The sequence below is a fragment of the Natrix helvetica genome (assembly GCF_964273705.1).
Source record: "Natrix helvetica genome assembly, chromosome: Z".
Taxonomy (NCBI): domain Eukaryota; kingdom Metazoa; phylum Chordata; class Lepidosauria; order Squamata; family Natricidae; genus Natrix; species Natrix helvetica.
Window position 1 is genome coordinate 62,222,583 of NC_138554.1, and position 18,927 is coordinate 62,241,509.

An 18,927-nucleotide genomic window follows, 5' to 3' on the forward strand; every position below is an offset into this window, starting at 1 on the left:
TGAATTAATTACTTCTTTAATAAGCATGAGAAGATCTAATAAATATGCCAAAGAGAAGGAGAAAATCAAAAGAAGAAAAATATATTCCTTGCTTCTTCTTTGGAAAAGACCTGATACAAAATAGAAACAAAAATATAAAAGTATGACTATAAATATAAAATGCTTTATAAATAATTTTGGAATGATACTCTCTTTGAAGGTAAGGAATACTGCAGAATATAATCTGTGCTTCATTGCACAAATAACTTAATATTTGGAACCTAATCTGATCAACCATAATCTAGGTACTTCTTACCAAAATTGAAATAAAATCATAGAATAGCCTATATAAATGGAGTTTCTATGGACTTTCCCCCCCACATTTCTCCTCATATAGGAATCTGGATAATAGACCTAAAAATGAGTTAATCCTCCCATTGTGTCTACTCCAATTATACCATTACAGATGTTAACTTTTTTTTTTGCATTCCAGTGGAGGGAGGGAGGAAAGGAAATGTGTATTTTGCTGCAGCTGGGATGTTTTAAAAAATGGCTATTTTGTAACTATCAGTGACAATTCAGAATGCACAGAGAATCAGTTATTTGCCTGATGAGTAGCTGTGCCATGTTCTGGAGTTTAGCACAGCTGAGCCAAGCAGAGGGCGTAAAAGCTGCGGGCCCCCTGCCAAGCTGCGGGGAGGGCAGGCACATCCCCGAAAAGCCTGCTGCATCTACAGAGCCTCAGAAGGGCAGCTGAGCTGCGGGTTTTGTCAATAGCTGGTGTGTGGCAGAACAGATGGTGGGAATTATATGGGGCAGGGCCCAGCGGGTGGAACCGTGTGGTAGGGGAAGTTTAAGGGGTGGAGAGTTAAACTACAGTAGCACTGACTTTCTGTCACATTCTGGCATTTAGCAAAGAAATGTAGGCAATAAAGTTAATTGGTACTTTTTTTATCTGGCAACCTGGAAACCCTACACAGAGTGACCAACAATAAGGAAAACAATCAGTTCTAATGTGGTTTAACTCTACACCCCTTCTACCCTACCCTTGCAGTTCTACCCACTAGGCCCCACCCCATATAATTCCCACCCCTCATGGGCCGCCACTTTGCCAGCGTCTTTGCAGCTGCAGAGCTTTCCATCCGGCATGCCCTGCTTGTTTCTGGCATGCCAGGCTCCCTGTGTCTGCACACTCTCCACTGCCCATCTGTTCTGCTGCATACCAGCTATTTACAAAGCCCATGGCCCAGCTGACCTTCTGGAGGCTCCATAGATGCGGCAGGCTTTTCAGGGATGTACCGGCCTTCCCTGCAGCTTGGCAGGAGGCCTGCAGCCTTTACACCCTCTGCTCGGCTCAGCTGTGCAGCTTTCGGTAGGTGTGGCCTTCGGCAGGTATAGACATGCATCCTAGCTGGCAGCTCTTTTTTTGCCTGAATTGCAGCCCTGGCGTGGCTGGCGACCCAAGGGCTGACAAGCTGATCTGATCAAAAAGGCTTGCAAACTGAGCCACTAAAAGGCAGAGGGAAGGGAAATCTTTCTTACTGAATTTATAAAAAGATAATTTTCATCTTATTTCCTGTTACATGAAAGAAGCACTCTAAAAGATTAGACAATAAAGCCAAAAGTTGCATATTTTCTGTAATGCCCTTCTTTTTCCTATTCACTAAATTCAGTATTGTTTTCCTAGATTGAAGCATGCAATAAAGAAGCAGAAAAGATAGAATCACTGATCAACTCCGACAGTCCTGCTTTAGCATCCCATGTACCTCTCTCAGCGCTTATTGCAGCCCAGGTGGAAGTTTCATTCAAGATGTCTTCTTCCCGGAGTCAAGTTATATTAGCAGACTATTTGGTCTTTTGGAACCTTGTGCTATTTTTTTTAGCTATCAAGTGTAATACATAGTAAAAATATGTGCAAGTAAACTTTAGTATTTATTTTGCGAAAGACATTCAAATCTAGTGAAGTAACAATGTCATAGTCTATGGACCAACTTGTAGGCCCACAAGGATTGCTTCACATAATTCCAACTGTGGCATTTTAATTGCAAAATTGGATTATTATTTGGCATTAACTTAATTTTTAATATACTGTAAAATAGCAAGTAAACAGTGCCGTACAATATAAACAAGTCCTGAATATAACAACATTTTTCAATGATGAAGTTAACATAAAATGTCACTGTGCTGCTTCTGTATGCATAGTCATTTCTTTTAGCCAAGCCAGTCAGGCTTGTACGGAAATATCTACTGTAAGGTTTTTGAATGTCCTGGCAAGGGAAGTTAAACTGGCTTCAGGCCTCTCTGTAAATGGAAAATAACTTTTAGTCAGATAGCTTGCTGTTATTGTGGGTCTTGTAATTTCATATGGGAGTGTTCAATTATTTTTTAAAATTATAATTTTAATGTTTTAACCATGTTTGATCATTAGATGCCGTAATAAATATAATTTTAGTGGCAAAGCAAACTATAAATTAAATCAATAAATTATTAAATACAGTTGGATATTTTAAACTCACAATATTAATAGGGCATATTAAATGAGTGTATATTTACACTCATTAACAGATATAACTCTAGCATATATTTTTCAGTTTTCTTCTGTCAAAAGCCTTAAACTGCACCTCAGCACCCAAATGTCAGTATAAGACAGGCAATTTTTTGTGAAGCATTACTTTTTTATTAAGCACATGCTCAGTTGCATTTTTACCACCACCCCTCCTGCCTTATATAATTATTCTAAACCTAGCTTATCCAAAGAATGTTATTAAGCAGAATTAGAACTGCGACAGAAAAATTAAAAACATAGATGCCAAATAATATATGCTTTCCACATATTATGGAAGTATGTTTTGCTCTGTGCTATGCAAGAATACCATAGTCTATATGTCCATGACAATTTCTATTTTTTACCCATGCACATAGGTCAAATGATCTATATATAATAAAGATTAGTCCAGGTCATAGTTTTGGGTATGTGAACTCTTTGAATATACCAACAGCTTATTGAAGAAGCAAGGTTGGATTAAAATAATTGTTTTCATTTTCTTTGAAGATGAAATAGATGTTTCCATACGTATGTATTTTGTGTATAATTTTCACAGTTGAAACATATTTTAAAAGGTTAAAAATTATTTTTATATTACTTTGCAGAAGGGGTGCAAAAGGTACAGCTGGATGTCACATGCACCCCTCAGTGCAATGGAATAGCACTGCCCTGGTTTAGAGGTATATTATTCAGAATATCCATTTTAAACATTAGTTTTTGATGAAAAATATTGCTGCTACTTCTACTAAATAAATGTACCAAAAATGAATACATTTTCATGTAGAATCCTAGAATCATATTCCTGGAAGTAAATTCATAATGAAGAATATAGCCATGAGCCTTGTTCTGCAAAGAATGTGAAGTAAAATTATTTGTGCACAGAAAGATTTGCCGAATACTGTTGTCCCATTATCAGTCTTGTTTAAATTAGTTTTCTTTCTTTTGTTTAAAATATATAAAAGCTGCAGCTTGAATAAAAAATATTGTTTACACTGACTTTCTTTGAAAATGATAAGGAGCATTAAAATATTTGTGAATGTCACTCTAAATAATGCAGTATTTGTATATTATATTAGATACTTAGGTAAAGATTTTATACTATTTACACTTCTATTATATGCAAAGTGTGTATTTTAAATCAGAGGACAAAATCCAAGAGGAAAGTTTTTGTACAAATCATAAACAGAAGCTATTCAGGTGCTAAATAAGAGATTTACTACATAATTACTGGATTATACTTTTACACCTTTTGTGCATCTGATCTGTTCTAATATTTTGTTATCAGTATTATTAGAAGTTATTTTGAAGTATGTATGGATAGAACCATCTGTGCCAAATTGTTAAATATTTTAAAAAATGAAAACTTAGCATTTCTGTTAGCAATAATTTGTGGCAATTATCTTATTTTGATTCTTATAAATAAGAAATCTTTGCAATGTATTATCAAATATTTTATTTTAATAAAATATTTTTATATTTTATGCCTCATTTACAAATGTGTAATTTCATAAAAATGAGACATTTTATATTGATGGTTTTGTTGTTATACTGAATAATAATTATATGCATCTTTTCTAATATTGTCACACATTCTCAGGGTGCACATAGCTGCAACATAACTATGTTTTGTTACAGTTTTCTTTCTGAAATGTCTGAATTTTGGGCAGCTGCAGTGAAGAAATCTCACTGCATTAGATTGAAAATTCTATATATGAAACAAACTGCATTTATAAGAACAATATAATTCGGTAAGTTAGAAAAACAGTGAGATAATTTGAAAATAAGAAATGTTTAAAATTGACAAAATATTCTAACAGCAACCTTTTTCTTTAAAAGCATTTAATAGATTCTGTTCTAAGCTTATTAGATAAGCAAGTTTGTCAGGTTACAGAACCAGAAATGTGTTATTTAAATTCTTAGTTCTGTTGACGCACCAACTGGTTCTGTAACATGACAAACCTGCTTAACTTTGACCTCATCTGGGTTTGGTGATACAGTTGAATGAGTCCATGCACTTACACTTTTCAGTATTTTATGCTGCAAAACACATTGCTTCTACTTAATGTTTAGAATGAATAAATTTGATATTTTTCAGTTTCTCATCAGATTTAATTCACAGTACATAAGACATCACACATTATAATTTCATTTGTATGCCACTTCTTTTTTCCATAGGGCTTAAAGAAAACCTTAGTTCAGATTTTGATTGGAGAATTTCTTATTAAAAAAAACCCATAACAATTTAATATCTAATCTAGTTAATTTGCCACTTTTAAATATATGTTCAAAGTTTTAATTTGGCACTTTTAAAGTAACATAATTCATTTTGAAGTACTTTTTAAACAGAATCCTGCTACTGGCTGATATCACAGCAGCTAAGATTGCTTATGCTTCATTATATTAATTAAGTTATGCTGGGTGTGTTCCGGAGCATTTGTAAAGAAATTACTGTTGTTTTCCAAAGTGATTGATGACTTCTCTCCAAAATTAATTTCAAATTCCCCTGGTCCTATTTGATCAGGAGATAGACTTGCACGATCTGTGGATGCTTCTGTTCTTTCATCATTGCTTAGTAATCCTATAGATTCTTCTTCTAAAAAGCTAATCTTATTTCTTTGTTGTTTTATTGGACTTAGTTTATTTCTTTGTTCTTGAATTTCTGTATCACTGGCAATGTTTGCAAATGCTTGCAATCTCCTCTTAACCTGAGATTCTGCTTCTTTTATATATTGAGCTGCTATTGTTTTTTTGCAGCAATTGATTATGATCCTGTAAGAATTATATAGAAAAAAGTTAGAATTATAAATGAAAATTGATGAATTAGTCATACAAAACCATGCCATATAATTTGATTTGGGATTAGACAGAAAGATAAAAACAATGTACTGAAATATAGGTTAGAACCTGTTAACACTTAATATTTGTAAAATTGTAGTTTGGCATTATTGTGTGAACCCTATTCCCTCACAAAGATAGTTTTGTGAGCTTCAGGGATATTATAACTTTTTTTTTTTACTAGACAAGCATTTGATTGTCATTCTTCCTACATTGGAAGAACAGCTAACCAAATTGTGGGAGTATGCTTCAGTACTTAGAATAAATTTGCATTTCATAAGTAAATCTGATACAGGATTTAATTTAATTTGGAAAGTTTAACACAGGAATCTGTATCACATCCAAAATATTGGCAATATTTCAATTTGTAGGATTTTCAAACCCAAATAGACTAAGCAATATGGGCATCATTATTGTAGCATATACATTTAATGATTTATATTATTTTAATCATAGTTACTGGTATTTATTCTTTGTTTAGAACTTAACAGTGATTTTTAAACATTTGAAATTATATATTCAGTTATGTTTAAGGAATTAATGATACATTGGAAAACTAAAAAGAAATATATAAAATGCTTTCTTATTTCTTTGTATATTATTCTTTTTATCTTTTTCTATTTCTTGTTTGTTAATATATTCACTTTAAATGTTTTTCACTTTAAATATTTACTTTTAAAAAGGGCAGGGGACAAAATATAGAATAACAGAATTGGAAGGGACCTTGAAGATCTTCTAGTTTAACCCTCGGCTTAAGCAAGAGACCCTATACCACTTCAATCCAATCTTCTCTTTAAAACGTCCAGTGATGGAGCGCTTACAACTTCTGAATGGCAGGCCATTCCACTGATTTATTGTTTTAACTGTCAGGAAATTTCTCCTTCTTTCTAGACTGGATAAAGAGGTTACATCTTATTGTTAAGGAAGAACTGACAAAGTCTGTATTAATAAAAAAGATGCCTATCCATTGCATCATTGGACGTATCCCCCAGAATCATTCTAGCTATTGATTCAAATGAGAAATAAAGATCAGGAATATCAGATATAATGGTGATTTTAAATTTTACACATAATTCTGAATAAGATGGCATATTGATTTGCTCATCCCCTAGCATTTCTTCTGATTGAAGTTCAACAGTTGTTTAGATGCTTTGTCAATGATTTATTCATACCACTTAATAGACTAATGATATTGAATTCAAGATGGAAGCAAGCAACTTGTCACAGGGAAGCAGGATATGGGTATTGGGTAACAAAGGGATTTGGGGAAGCAGCCTACTCTTCCATTTTATATTTCCCAAATTAAAAATAGCTTTTTTTCTGGGCTATTTTGTCCTTGACACTCAGATGAAGTATTCTCAGATTGAGAAATGTGTTTGCCCAAGCAGTACTAAAACTGTCAACTGTTATTTTTCTGTAGTATCTGTAGAGGCATTTGTAATGTCTGTAACGTAGCCTTGCTTATCTAGTAACTTGGAAGAAGTGAAACTTGTTATATTATTTTACTTTTTCAAACTTAAAAGTTTCTATAAAAAATAGCAATTATTTTGCAATGGCAGTGAAAATGAGGCACCAGTTGTCCCATAGTTATATCTCCACTTACTTAGAATCATAGGACTAGAAAGCACTTTAGAGATCTTCTAGTCAAACTCTTGCTCAAGGCAGAAATTTTATGCCATACAAGCCAAATCATTGTCCAGTCTATTTTTAAAAACTTCCAATGATTTTCAGTGAAACCTATTTGCTCCATACCTTGATACTATTCAATGGTCTGTTTTGTCTTTAATAATATTTTCTGTCTATATGTTTTATATGTATATGTATGTATGTATGTACATATGAAACAGAATGAAATAAGACAAAATAAATACAGAAAATAGATAAACCACCTATATAGTTATCTTCAAACTGAACCACAAGCCAGCCAGCCACCTTTTAGCTTAATGTGTTATATAAAACTGTCAACCAAGAAAATTAGATTGAATGATGAAATCAACTGTAGGTAACACTTTGGTATAAATGTTGCTGTATAGCCAATTTATGAATAAAGATACTGATTGCAATTGTACAGAGATTCAGTGGATTATTTTACTTTAATTAAGTTTAGTCAAGATATCCAAAGAGAAGCTTCTAAGCAACAGTCAAACAATTCAGTCAAATAAGGGTTTTTGCACTTGCACAGAACTACTTTTCTTGAGTTAGCTGGGCGTTTCTATTTTTATTTTTACCATTTGTATTCTTACAGCATGGCAAAATTCATGAGTAAAACATGGACATATAGTCATAGAGGTAATAATCAGTATTAAGTTGGATACTTATTTTTTATTTTTAACTATAAGATCCATCAACATTATCAAGCTTTCATTTGTACTCCTTATATGAAGATAAGTTAGATTTATTATTGTGTATCACATTTGTATCCCAAAATACTTCCAGAATACAGAGTACGTATATAAGTTTTCATATTGATACCCTGGGTTTGATAAAGTTTGATGAAATCTATGAGGTATTAGGAGCACAAGTAGGCAATTTGCACCACAAAGATGACACTGCCTATCTCAACTAATCCTATCAATTCCAGCCCAAAAGCACTGCAGCCACTACATGGCAACTAGGAAAAAAGTGACTTACAGCAATTTTTCACACTTGCTATCTATCATTGCAGGATCCCCCATGGTCACATGATCAAAATTCAGTTGCTTGGCAACTGACTCATATTTATGACAGTTGCATTTCCCCTGGATCATGTGATCACATTTTGCAATTTCTGAACAAGCAGTCAATGGGAATGCCAGATTCACTTAACAACCATGTTAACAATTGAGCAACTGGAATGACTCATTTAACAACTGTTGCAAGAAAGGCTGTAAAATGAGGCAAAATTTCACTTAACAAATGTCTTGCTTAATAACAGAAACTTTGGTCATTAGGACTACCTGTAATAGGAAACATTGTATCACTCGGCTTGCTATGTAAATGTTCTTAAACTGTGGATGATGAAATGGTATAAAATTCTAAACGTGGGAATTAAATAGAAAATTGCTAACTGCTTTTACATAGTTTCATGGTTTGCATTTACTGAATTCAATTTACCAAATTCAATTCAACAAAGCTGGCTTTCTTCAGCGGTTAAAATGAGGGGATGCAGAGGTTATATTGATAAATAACATTTAAGATGTTTATCAACATTCAAAATAGAATAAGTTACTTACATCCATGTTGTCCCAAGAAAAATACTAGTTGCTGTGGAAGAGATTAAAAAGGCCATCCACATTGGTAGAATTTCTGAAAAACAGAAACAAAAAACATTATAAGTCCTATTTTATTAATGCAAATTCAAACTTGTCAAAGGAATCTCAGAGACAACTTAGAATCTTAGATTATGTGAAAACATTCAGTGATCAGCATCAGGAATGCTACTCAGCTAAACTGCAGAATTCTCTGAAGCAGTAATTAAAGGAGGAAGATATTGATCTTGATATTCAAGATCTTGATCAAGATATTGATATTAGATAATGAACTGAGCCAGTTTGGTCTAATGATTAAGGCACCAGACTAGCAAGCAGGAAACAAGTTCAAGTCTACCTTAGCCATAATAACCTATCTGGGTAACTTTGGGTTAGTCACACACTCAGCCAAAGTCACCTCACAGGGTTGTTGATGCGGGGAAAACCGGTGGTGTGTTGGATATGTTAGTTGCCTTGAATTATTTATAAAAATAATAAAGGTAGGATACAACTAAATTATTAAGTCATCAGTACTTCTAGAGTGCTTTGCAAATAATCTGGACAGTAAAATAAAACAAAGCAAAATTTGTCAACATAATTTGGAAGATAGTACAAAAAAAAGCAGATGTGCAGAAATTCCAGTTCATGAAAAAACTTTCTGCATCTACATTATTTTAATTATCTTAAAAATATTGTACTTCTGTACCTGCTGTAAGATACCTGATTTTGCTATCTTAACAATGTTTATGCATCTTTAGATATCCTGATTGAGATATCAACATATCCAATGGGTAAGTAACTTTTTTAAAAATAATTAAAATTATACACATGTCTTTTTCTCAAAACATACTAGATTGCATATTGTAAATGATTAATACTTTACATTATAAACTAATACTATAAATATATATGAAATTTTAATTTCATATTACAAGGGATTATTTTAATAAGTCAAAACAATTATAAAGGACTAGAAAAGGGAACGAGGAACTACTGCTTAATGTACCAGTAAGAGAAATTAGGAGATTAAGAGAAGAGACCAACAGTTAAATTTTAAAGAAATACACGGTATATCAATCCCACACCCACAGTTCTTTTTTTAAGGTGGAAACCATTTTATAAGGAATTGAGATTTCTGCAAAGAAGAAAGTTTTACCTAAAGCAGGTTTATGCTTATGGCAGAGATTTGGAGAATTGAAAGAATTTTAGATATAAAACTGGCACAAGATTAAAACAGCAACAAGCTTTATCCAAATGTTGTAATTGGGATTATCGTAATACATAAATAAAGTTAAATATATGCATTCAAATTAAAAAATATTGAAAACCTTAAAAACTGGAAGATTTGCGATTCGACCAGAAGTTCTCCAGCTGAATAGGGGGGGGGGGGCTTTTAAGCCAAAGCAACTTAACAGGAGACGCAATGAAAGGTGCAGGAGATGAGATGAAAGATCGGTAAGAAGATTCATTTAAATCAAAACTTGGAAAAGGCAAGAAATCTTGATAGTACAAATAATATTAATAGACAGATCTGGATTTTGGCAAAAGGAAAGAAAGAAAAAGGGAAAATGGAGGGTTGAAACACTAGCCCTCCCAAAAGTTATTTGTTTGAAACAATTCAGACAGAAAGGGAAAAAGCAGAGACATGACAAACCCACTCAAATACAAACTCTAAATTTGGTTTTGGATTTGAAATAGAAACCAAACATTCCGAAGGATTTACTTTGTCTGAACTTCTTCCAACTAATATATCTGAAGCAACTCCAATTAATGAGAGATGAAGTGCAACAAGGGAGAAATATCAAGAAAAAAGCACTATCTTCTCACTGATAACTGATAACCTAATCTTGACTGTGCAGGAAGTTTTAATTAACCAACTGCCATAAATCAGAATTTGGAAAAGCATGAGGCGAAGGGAAATATACCCCGGTCTGGCTGTTTGCAAGTTTGTTCCAATTAATATATTTTGAGCAGCTATACCCAACCGGATGTGGAAGGTAGCAAGGGGAAAAATAATAACAAAATCAAGAACTGGGAAATTATGAGCTTTTTCTTCTTTTTTTCTGCAAAAGATCAAGATGGCTCCAGCTTCTCTTCCGTTTTTATATTAATTGAATTAGCTAAATTTAAGGTGGACCAGAACCTCAAAATAAGATCTGTATAACTAACTGTAATTTTGGAACTGGACATTAAGGAAGAACAAAAGACCAAGCTGGTTCCTGTCATTCTTCCCCACAGCAGCTGAAGTAGATAAATTTAAGGTGGACCAGAACTCTGAAAGAAGAACTGTATAACTAACTATAACTTTGGAACTGGATATCATGGAAATCTGGGAATTAGAAAAACTACGTGAAATTATAAAAAGTCTGCATAAATCATTAAAGTGATTAAAATCAAGCCTAAATAGAATTCTGAACCCAGAGAAACAGGTATTTAAAGAAGAAGGGAAAGAAGAATGGGCGAAAGATAATGAAGAGGTAGAAACGGTGGGAAATAAAAAGCAGACAAGAAACTCCATTGGGCTTGGCAGTGGTATGGAGAAAATGGTAAAGGGAATGTGTCTCAACAAAAGGGAATAAAAAAGCAGACAAAAAATGTTTCGGAGGTTGACAGTGGCATAAGGAAAATTGAAGTAGGAGGTTATGCCCCAACAAAGAGAAATATAAAAGATATTTTTGACTGTGGAGTGGGGAAAATTGAAGAGGGTGGACGTGTCAAAACAAAGAAAAGGGAAAAGGCAGGAATAGAAGTGGGACAAAAGACTTACTAGGAAAAAAATCAGACAACTAGAAATTGTTATATGGGAAAATATAAAGCTAAGATAAAGGGTTTATTCCTAAATATGACAATAAAATGGAGTTGCTAACTGATTGAATATGATAATGGAAAGATAATTAAATAAAGGTTAAAATATATGGAATATGGACAAATATGAAACTGATATGGGGAGATTGTAAAGCAGAGGTTTGTAACTCACTTTTTAACATGATAATTAAACTGAGTTGATAATTGATTGAATATAACAATAGAAGGACAATTAAGCATGGGTTAAAATATATGAAACATGGACATATATAGAACCTTTAAGATGATAAACAAAGTGAAATGTGTACCACTTGCTATTCTATATAATAGATTAAAGGAATTGTAATGAACATTGAACAATAAGGATTGCCATTTATAGAGAATTAAGGGTAATCTAATCCAAGATATGGAAAAATGTAGAGGGAACATGAAATATACTTACAATGGGAAATTATTGAGATTTAAAGACAGAATCACAAATGGGGGGGATGTAAGGATGTATAATTATATAAATATAGTGATGAGAATAGTGGGAAATTGTAACCAGGTCCACATCTCGACCAAAAATAGGTGGTGTGTGTGTGTGTGTGTTTAAAGCACAATGACTATATATGTGTACTTTTTAAATATTTGGTAACTTACTATGGCATTTTTTTTCTGTGACTGCACCTTTTCCATCGCTGCTTTGGTGTTTTGGACAATTTTCACAAGCCACCTGGCCATATTTTCCATTATAAGATCCAGCAGGACACAAAATACAGTTTGTTCCATATTTTGCACTGAATCTACCTGGTGGACATGTCACTATTCCATTAAAAACAAAAACAAAATTATATAGCATATAACAAATTATAATTTATATACCTGCCTTCCATTGAGGACATGTATACTGCATGAGTCAGAAAGAGGGCTGTGAAAGTATCTATAGTACAGACCCCTCACATTCTGGACATAAACTGTTTCAACTTCTCTCAAGATGATGTTATAATATAGGGCATTGCACACCAAAACAAATAGACACAAAGATAGTCCCCCCTCCCCATACTATTACTCTGCTAAACAACTAGTTCCAAAAATTGTTTTATGCTCTAGGATTTCAAGCTATGTAGCAGGACTATATTACTATTATTACTGTTACCCTTATCATTCCTATTACCTATTCCTTTAGAGTATTATGATACTATGTTGTTTGCATCTTATGATTATGTTGATTGCTTTTGTTTAGTATCTTATGGCTATCACTGAGTGTTGTATCTTATGATTTATGATGGTTGTATTATAACTATAACCATGATTTATCACATTGCTTGTATGTATACCGAGCATTTATGTATCAGAGACAAATTCCTTGTGTGTCCAATCACACTTGGCCAATAAATAATTCTATGCTATGCTATGCTATGCTATGCTTTGCTCTGCTCTGCTCTGCTCTGCTCTATTCTATTCTATTCCATTCCATTCCATCAAATGGCCATAAATGTGGACCAGCTATTGAGCATCCAAAAGACTGGTGGGAGGTGACGTCAAAACATTGAAACCAGGTTGCCAATTGCTTTTGAGGGTCTGTAACTGAACAGTGGCTAAGTTGGTTATTAGTCAAGAACTACTTGTATCAATCATTATATTGAAATGTAAAATAGGTAAGGGCATATATACTCATGATATGGGCTTGTCTCAATATCACTATAATTTTTGTTTAATATTCATAACCTGTATATAACACAATAATCAAAGATGTGAATGTAATTTGAATTATATACTAAAATATGCTTGCTTTCTGCTCATAAACTAGCTTTAATGTAAGGATTAATAAAAACTATTAGTTTGTAAACACATCATTAATCCTGTAACTTGTCATTTCTTGTAATTTTTATCAGCATTATGCACCTAGATTTTCTTGCCAAACCTTTTGCTCTCTTCCTAGCCTTTGTTCAAATAAACAGTGTATTTGAAGTCCCAGATGCAAAATGCAGCTACCAGACGGGAGGCTAGTTGTTAATTTGCCATTAACAAGTTATCTTTTTCCTTCCCTTTTAAACTTCTCTATATATAATTCTACACCAAACCCTGGAAACTCACCACAGCATCCTGGACATATTGTATTGTTGTTCATGGTACTTGTATTTTTCCCAAACCCTGGTTTGCAATGATCTATTTTAACACCAGACAGAGTACCAGGAACATAACTTAAAAGATCACCAGGAAAAGAATCTGTGTTTAGCACTTCAAAGAATTGCTTGATTTTGACATATGCCTACAATTTAAAAAGATGATTGCATTAATATTTGATTGTCAATTGGCTCCCAAGATGGATTATATATAGAACATAATGCCAGATAATCCTTTTTGCTAGCTAACATCATAAATCATAGTTTCCATACAAACAATAATTAGTCATATGCAAACTGCATTCCGGGTATGAACTGGTTGCAATATCCTCAGAATGTATTAAGTTTTCTTGGTGTGTGTGTGTGTGTGTGTGTGTGTGTGTGTGTGTGTGTAGGGGGGGGGGGAGACAGTCCTATCCAGCCATTCTAGAAAATTCTGAACCATCAATGAAACAAAAGTTCCAGTATATAAAATGATTCACAAATTTGTAAACAATGATGCACTAAAAGTTGATGAGATCTGTGGGTAGCAAAGTCTGATATTAAGGCAGACCTTAATATTAAGAAAAATGTATTGATATTGTAGATTTACATGATTATTATTTTTTTGAGGGGGACAGACTCATGTCTTGAAGCATACTATTCCCAAATATGATAGTTTTTAAATCTTTTAGAATAATTCTACCTTACCTTTCTTATGCTGCTTTTGGAATGTTCACAATGAGAATTTTGACAATAATCTCCTCTACCTAGCACAAGAGGAAACACTGCAAAAATGAAAAAGAATTACATTTTTGCAGATGATTTTAGATCATATCTTAATGTAATAATTTCATGTATCAGAATACAGTAATGTTACCACATATAAAATCAATCTGCATTATCAGGTGGCAATGGTGATCTATGAAAAGATATACTTCAAAGTTAGTTACTCGGGTATTGTTTTTTTAAAATTATTGATTAACAACAAAAACTAGCACACAATTTAAATCTATTCAGGATTTAGCTCTATTTTAGAGAGTAGATTTTTTTTTAAAAAAACCCTCTTCCTTGCATATAAAATAATAGTAGAGATTTAATCAATGTTTTCTTTCTAGCTAATACAGCTGTACAGTTGGGGAACCCAATGCAATAGCAATTTTTGGGAGGGCTATGAGGAATAGAGAAATGGGGAGTTACCAAGGAGAAAGAGAATTTTGGTAGTGGCAAAAGCTCATGGTTTTGCACTCTCAGAATACAATATGCTCCCTGAACTATAAACAAAAGTCAACTGAATGTTGATCATATTTATCTGATATGTCAACTGAAAAAACAATGTATTTTTAGATTCAGTTATTCCTTGACTTATGATGGCAATTGGGACCAGAATTTTCTGCCTGGGCTGATTTGGAGAATAGTTGCTCATGTATTTTTGACACTTTTTTAATGGTCATATATGCTGAAATAGGCTCATTATAACATTTACATTACACATATTACTATTATCACTTGTATTACAGAAATAATATCTGCAATATTTTCATATTTGTGGTATTATAGAATATTGTATTATAATACACACAAACACAGAAGTAGTGAGCAAAAGTTTCACCTTACCTATAAACTGAAATGTAAATTTATGTGTTATTTTTTTCAGAGTATCTGTAGCAGTATGACACTGGGTGTTCCATTGCTTGATTTCACAGTTAAGATTGTAAATTAAGCTCTCTAATTTCTCTAAGAGATATTTTATAAATGAAGCCACTGTGCTGGTTTCACAGTTTCCACTTGTGAATTCTGATGTCATGTATATGCTCCTTTCTGGCACATGATATACTGTTAAAAATTAAAACAAATTATTTTTCTAACAGCTCACAATATGCAAATTACCAAAAGGTAACACACCAATGTATTATTGGTTCTATTGAAGAATTTCTCTTCTTTTGATGGTAACATGAAACAATAGGAATCATTGAAAATTGATTACAGGGTTTCAAATTTGTTATCACTGGTTGAATCTTATTTGAAACATAGACATATAGACTACCACTTGGCCTTTCACTTTTTCTTAAACTAGTGACCTTACAGAATGACCTACAAAATAACAAGTTCAATATTTTCTATAGAATATGTCTCCTGTAATAGAATGATGTTATATAATCCCCAAATTAGTTATATTTACACTTAGAATGCCAACTCACAATATTTCATGACAGGATATTCAGTGCCTGTGAATGCCTCAGTTAGCAATTATTAGGCATTAGTGAATAATTTATTGGATAACACTTCTTATGTAGTTCTTCCAAATCTGGTCCCTCACAATCCACTGGGCCTGAGGCAATTACTCTTTGGAAGGGCTTGGGTAAGACGGGGGTTCTTTTTCTGAAGATGTCATTTCATTCTTGGAGGTTGTCTCTATTAATTTTCAATTTCCTCAGTTTCCCGAGTTGTGTGTAGCACAGATATGATCACCAAAGGGATTGAAGTATGTTTTCTCAGATATGGCCTGTAATATAATTAGTGGGATTCTCACTGTAACTTCTTCCAAATGCTCTATAATTTTCCTTTCCTTACTGTCTTTGGGGTCCATCAGGATCTCTTTTTTATGTTTCTTACTTGGTGATTGTGGCTTTCTTCCATGCTGTCTTGTTTTTGTCCCTGCTGTTATTGGAAGGCTCTTTAAGTGTAATGTTCTAATAATTAATTGTAGTAATTCTGGTAGTAGTTATAAATTGATTATTTCTGGGACAAGCAATTATACAAAGTTTCAGTGATTTTTTCAATTAAATACATAGGTTGTCTGACCTCTTCAATCTTTGCTACAATATTTATTTGTTCTTCCTATGGCATCCTACCAAAACAATTAAACAGATTATATTCAAATGTACCCAAGCAAGACTCTCTTCAGTGTCAACTTCTAAAGCATTGCCATGACTATTATCAGGCTGGCATTGGGGGGGGGGGGGGGGGATTCCATGCATGCCTTCAGCCAGAGTCAGATCTCATGTATACAGCTTAGTTGGAGAATATGAGTTATGACGCAGGACAGAAGGGAGGGGATGCAGGGGTAAAGTTCAAACACAATTAAGCAAAAGCAGTTTTGGCTCCACAGGAGTTCACGCCAGAATGTCGATCCTAATAAATGATTGGATTTCTTTTGAACTTTGTCTCGAGGTTCGTAAATTAATTAGGTCATCCTCTGGGAACTTCACAGAGAGCCAAAACTGACTTTAAAAAAAATTTAAAATATTCTGGGTTTTCTGAAGCCGAGGCTCTCTGAGCACTCCCCCCACCCCGATGTTTGGGCTGCTTGAAGGGAAAATCAGGCAACAGGAGATTGATTGCACCTGGAGGCATGCGGCAATGCTAAGCAGAGATGCTTTTCTAAGAAGCAGAAGTAAGAGAAGATAAGTACTGGTGGAAATTCCCTTGCCCTAGTCCCCAGATACAGGGAAGGGTCTCAAGCAAGCTGGCAAGGGTGGACTGGAGGTGGGACTGGAAACAAGTCAGGCTCCCAAAACCCCAGATGGAATCCCAAGGTAGTGCAAAAGAGCAACAGAGGGAGGATTTTTACCGAGCCACTCTTCATGATGAGAGGCCATCATGCCACCCAAAAGAGAGGGGAGGCACATCTGATCCTGTTGAAGGGAGAAGATGTAGACTGGAGCGCAGCCCCCCTCCCCCTCCCGATAGAAGGAGAAGGAGCCCAAAATGGCAACCAGTGCCTCTCCCACGCAGCAGGCAGGCTGCCAAGCGCAGGCAACCCCCTCCCTCTCTCTGAACTAGGGGTGAAGAAGATGACCAGCCATATCAGGTGCAAGCATACCAAGGCCGACAGGAGGCTGGGGGATTAGGGCTAAATGACCCACCCCAATTCAGGGGAAAGTTTGACAGAGACTCAAACCAGCTAGCCCTATTTCTTGATTCAGCTGATATCAGCTAGAATGCTATGGACACCTCTACCCATCCCCCAGAGCCATGGTGAATGCCATCGCAGAGGGTCTAGAGGGAGAAGCAAGGGAATGGCTAGTAGCCCTCCACAAGAGGAGAGCCCCCCCCAACTACAAGATATAGATGACTTCCTGCAACTGCTAGAGGCCAGATTTGAGGAGGTGGAGGAGAACCCATATGCAGAAGAGGAATTCAGCAACCTAAAGCAGAGGGGTCACCCCATCAAAGAGCACATCCGTGAATTTAGGAGGGTTATAGGAAGGCTATCCCCTTTACCAGAGCGGCTGCTGGTGCATTTGCCTCCAGAAGTTGTGAATGCCCCAATACTGGAAGTCTTTAAGAAGATGTTGGATAGCCATTTGTCTGAAACAGTATAGGGTTTCCTGCCTAGGCAGGGGGTTGTATTAGAAGACCTCCAAGGTCCCTTTCAACTCTGCTATTGTATTGTATTGTATTTTTTGAGAACAAGCTTGGACAAGCAAATTGCCCAAGTAACTGCATACTGTGACATCCCAAATCAACTCTCTGAGTGGTTCCGAGTAGCAACAAAAGTCGACAGCGGGCTGCGCACCAACGACATGACAAAGCAACTGGACACACAAGAGAGAGGTCAACCTGACCTGAAACCACCCAGCCGGCGGGGAACCACAGCACCACAGCAGGCTCTGAGACCAGCCCTCCTTCGAAGTCCGCTAAAATGCTACAGGTGTGGGGGGATGGGCCACATGGCAGCTGCATGTCCAACCCCAGTCCCAAAACCAAGGCCAGACCCACCGCCCAGGGCACGTCCAGAACAAGGGCCCAAACGGACCACCAACATGTCCAGGAAAGCCCTCCAGTCTGCAAAGGCCCCTTCCCCCTCAGGCGAAAGTGATGGAACCGCAGGCAATGACAACCAGTCACCTGAATCATATGACAGCGAGGACGAGGGAGAAAATGACCCAATGGTGAGTGAATCAATTCACCCTTTCCTTTTTCCAATATGCCTCACAGCCCCCAAAACAGGAAATCAGGGGGATTTTCAAGCCCTAATAGACTCAGGCTGCATAAGGTGCTTGATCAACCTAACCACAGTCGTGAAACGGGGGATCAGAGCAAAAAAACTGGCCCACCCGATCTGGTTTGAGCAGGTCAATGGGTCCCTAATGGGAGGAGCCTATGCCACCTACCTGACTGAACCAGTGATGCTAGAGCTAGTGGATCACTGGGAAGTAATTCGATTCATAATAGCCCCCAAAATGACAGACGCAGTCATACTGGGACTTTCCTGGCTAGACAGGTAGGGACCGACTATCTGGTGGCCAGGGGGTACCCGCAGACTTAGGATATCAAGGGGCCCCCAACCCCTCCCACACCAGCAAGCAGAAACACCACCCACGCTGGAAACCCCCCAAGAGAGCCCACGAGAACAACTGGCAACCACATCCGACAAAGCCCGAGGCCGAATTGATTTCAATAGAATATCAGGACCTAGCAGAAGTATTCAGCACGGCCGAGT

General features: G+C 35.5%; 2 protein-coding genes across 4 annotated transcripts in view; one reads left to right on the forward strand and one right to left on the reverse strand.

The window, feature by feature from the left end:
• Nucleotides 1–4,005, forward strand: part of RECK (reversion inducing cysteine rich protein with kazal motifs) — a 103,486-nt gene extending 99,481 nt beyond the window's left edge. Inside the window, exon 21 of the mRNA XM_081971609.1 lies at nucleotides 1,667–4,005. Coding sequence (XP_081827735.1) covers nucleotides 1,667–1,882 — 216 coding nt within the window. The 3' untranslated portion in view covers nucleotides 1,883–4,005. The remainder of the gene's footprint in view (nucleotides 1–1,666) is intronic.
• A 57-nt stretch (nucleotides 4,006–4,062) lies between these two features.
• LOC309402092 (zona pellucida-binding protein 1-like) overlaps nucleotides 4,063–18,927 on the reverse strand; it is a 36,681-nt gene continuing 21,816 nt past the window's right edge. For all 3 annotated transcript variants that reach the window (XM_081971623.1, XM_081971622.1, XM_081971621.1), the window contains 6 exons: nucleotides 15,096–15,314; nucleotides 14,190–14,266; nucleotides 13,471–13,645; nucleotides 12,034–12,195; nucleotides 8,572–8,644; nucleotides 4,063–5,293 (listed from right to left, as the gene is read on the reverse strand). In XM_081971623.1, coding sequence (XP_081827749.1) covers nucleotides 4,900–5,293; nucleotides 8,572–8,644; nucleotides 12,034–12,195; nucleotides 13,471–13,645; nucleotides 14,190–14,266; nucleotides 15,096–15,314 — 1,100 coding nt within the window. In that variant the 3' untranslated portion in view covers nucleotides 4,063–4,899. The remainder of the gene's footprint in view (nucleotides 5,294–8,571; nucleotides 8,645–12,033; nucleotides 12,196–13,470; nucleotides 13,646–14,189; nucleotides 14,267–15,095; nucleotides 15,315–18,927) is intronic.